The 3,264-nt window shown below is 31.3% G+C and overlaps 1 protein-coding gene across 1 annotated transcript; it reads left to right on the forward strand.

Moving 5' to 3' along the window:
- The first annotated feature begins 350 nt into the window (after window positions 1-350).
- LOC125054524 (snRNA-activating protein complex subunit 4) lies at window positions 351-2,992 on the forward strand. The gene has a single exon (XM_047656482.1). The coding sequence runs from the start codon at window positions 487-489 to the stop codon at window positions 2,875-2,877; it is 2,391 nt and encodes a 796-aa protein (XP_047512438.1). The 5' UTR covers window positions 351-486; the 3' UTR covers window positions 2,878-2,992.
- Window positions 2,993-3,264: the final 272 nt, after the last annotated feature.

Below are 3,264 nucleotides of genomic sequence, written 5' to 3' on the forward strand. Positions count from 1 at the left end.
TCAACATTGGACCCACATGTATATAAACTTTTAGCAGCTTTTATCTTAAGTAATAATATAAAAATTTAGACAATATGAACGTAAATATATGTAAATATGTTTTCTTACACTCCTTTTTTATGTAGATTTATAAGAATTGATCTTTTATTTTATAGATTCATTATTTTCTATTCCTAAATTCCTTTCCCAGACGATAATTTTATGTTTTTACCCGTTTCCCTGTTTTTGACCCTGGGCCACAATGCACAAACCGTGCGGGCCAATATTTAAAAAAAAAAAATCAAACTTCAAACATATGTCTTTTAAGTTTATGTCATAGACCTAAGACCGTAGACGTACATATTTTTAATTACTACCTTGTAAAATATAAATAATACATCAACATAATACATTAATTAATGCGTAATGTAATTTATAAATATATTAATAACTTTAGCTCCTAATTAATTTTACCTAGATTATATATATTCAATTTTGTTGGCAAGAATGAGTGATACGGACTTAGACATTGAATCCGATGAAGAGGCAGAGCTTGAAGATTTACGGAAATTGAATGAGGCCTTAGCGGATGACGATGCCGGTCCCAGTAGAGACACATCGCAGTACTCTTTTAATACTAAGGTGTCCATATCCGACAGTCTACTTGACGAAACGTCTGAAATCGACACTACAATTGCTTTAAATAAATTATATGATCAAAAACTCCAAATCCTGGAAATAAAACTTCACAACCGTCTACGTGAATGCCGTCAGCGGTTACAAGCAGTACAAAATATGGTTACAAAGGAAAAACTTCCTGTTAGATCTTTCCGCCATATAACTTGTGGTAAACCTTATTTCAAAGATAGGAATGGCTTTTCGCCTCCAGAAAACAAAGAAAGTTTCCTCAGAAAACAGGCTCATATTTTGGATTATTCAACTGTACAACTTGGGATTGGCTGGACACTTAGCAACAAAGATTTCTTTATGAAAATAATGCATTCAGTTTCAGAAAAAGTAAAAAAGGAAGAAATCAAGGCCAAGCTAAATGACCTATGCCGTAAAGCTAAAACAAATAAATCTCTCAAAGGCCAAATAACAAAACTGAAAATTGAAATGGGTGAACTAAAGAACAAGTCCTTGAAAGACTTAGCTCTACCAATTGATGAGGAATATGATTGGAATTATGTTGCTAGTCTACTTCACTTAAGACACAAACCTCATGAGTATAGAGCAATGTGGAAACTGTTTCTACATCCAAATATAAATAAAAATGTATGGTCAGAAGCTGAAGCAAAAAGATTACTAGGTATAGCACATAAATTCAACTATCAGGGTTGGGACACAATTGCAAAAGAATTAAATAGTGGTCGTACACAATTTCAGTGTTTTATTTCTTTTCGGAGCAATACACTGAAATCTCAAGTAACAAGAAAGTGGACTCGAGAAGAAGAAGAATATTTAAAAAGGTTAGCTGATTATTTTAAAATTGGAAATTGCATTCCATGGGCAAAAGTAGCAGCATCAATGGAAAACCGAACAAAAGTACAAGTATACAACAAGTATTTAAGACTTACTCAAGAAAGAAAAGGAAGATTTCTTCCTGAAGAAGATGCTATAATTCTAACTTTTATAGAAAAATATGGTCCTGATTTTAAAAAGATGATATGGTACTTGCCAGGACGAACTGTGGTCCAGTGCCGAGTGCGTTATGAAGTGTTATCCCAGAAAAGAAGTTCAGTAGTATGGACTGTAGAAGAAGACATAAAGTTAATGCAATTAGCAGCAAATCAAGATTCTCCCCGAAACTTCTGTAAAATAGCTGAATATTTTCCACATAAAAATAGAAAAATAGTACGGTCTAGGTATCTAGTGCTAGAAAAGTGGATGGCACGACATCCTAATGTCAATATTGTAAATGCCCCTAGGAGAGCATCAAGAGAAATAAAGCGTGGAAGTAGTTCAGATAGTTTAAATAAAGCAATTGATAATTTAAAAAAACGACTAGAACTAGAATTACATGATAAAAAAAATAAAGTAGTGAATGAGGATTCCCCAGAAGATAAGATTGAAGATGAAATTATTAGTCTTCTCGTTAAAGAGCAGATAAAACTTGATGAACAGGAAAAATACAAGGCTATTCCAAAGGCCAATGATCAAGAAACAACTGATAATAGTGATCAAGAAAGTGAAACAATACCAGAAGAGCAAGGTGGTACAAACATTAAACTTGTAAAGCAAATACTGATTTTGCTTCGAGCCAAGTTAAATAAAACAAAATTTTTACAAAGCTCAATATGTGAAGAATATCCTGAACTACTAGAAGATGATCATTTTAATATATATGGAACAATGAAAAAATCTTATTCTAGGAAAGTAAGCAACCCCACCAGTACTAATAAATGTCCTGATATTTGGGGTAGTAACACATTAGGTACAAATCATTTTATTCTTCCACCCAATTATGCAACAATCACAGGCTGTAGAAAACTAATGAATTCTGTTAAGGAAAGCCAACTAAGTAATGCAGTACAAAATCTAAAGGAATATATTAGCCAAAATAGTATATTTAAAGAATCTATGCAGCTTTTAAATAAAAGATTCTATACTTTATTCCTTTGGCCAATGATACTATCAACTCATAAGCCACCAGAGAAATTCTTCAGAAAGGAATCTAATAAACCGCATGAACAAGAAGCTTTTCCACCTGTTGTTTTTAAAGAAGACGATTATAAGTTTACTCAAGATAAGAATCAAAATGCTAAGCGTAGAGGTAAAGGCAATAAATTAGCAGATGATGTAATAGATTTGCCCAATAATAATGATCATGATGAAATCACCCTATTAGAATTACATAATTTTGAAGAAGAAGAAGGCTGTATTTTGGGTCTAGAGTAAGATTTGTCATAAAGTTTTAAAAAATATTTTAATTGAATGAAATCTTATATTGATTGAGCCCACTTCATTTTGCATTGTTAAATAATTATTGTTAAATAAATGCTCTTAAAGTGAAGGGAATATTATCATTTGATGTGTGTGCCGTTGATTACTTAAGAACAAATTATAAACCTAACTAAGAATATCATAAATATTTGTAAAACATGTGAAATATGCATAAAAAATTAATCAGAGGTCAAGGAAAATTTAGATTAAAATTTAAAAAGTTTCATATTTTCTTACATTTTATTTAATGTAAGAAAATTTTAAAATGTATTATTTTTTAATTATTTTTTTTACTCCGAAATTCGAACTAGAAACCTCATGGGTTATTGTCGCGTCGCGTGG

This window comes from Pieris napi, chromosome 12 (genome assembly GCF_905475465.1).
Source record: "Pieris napi chromosome 12, ilPieNapi1.2, whole genome shotgun sequence".
Classification (NCBI taxonomy): Eukaryota; Metazoa; Arthropoda; class Insecta; order Lepidoptera; family Pieridae; genus Pieris; species Pieris napi.

Bases quoted from the DNA above. Each gene is read 5' to 3' on its own strand.
- LOC125054524 (XM_047656482.1), top strand. From the start codon at position 487: ATGAGTGATACGGACTTAGACATTGAATCCGATGAAGAGGCAGAGCTT.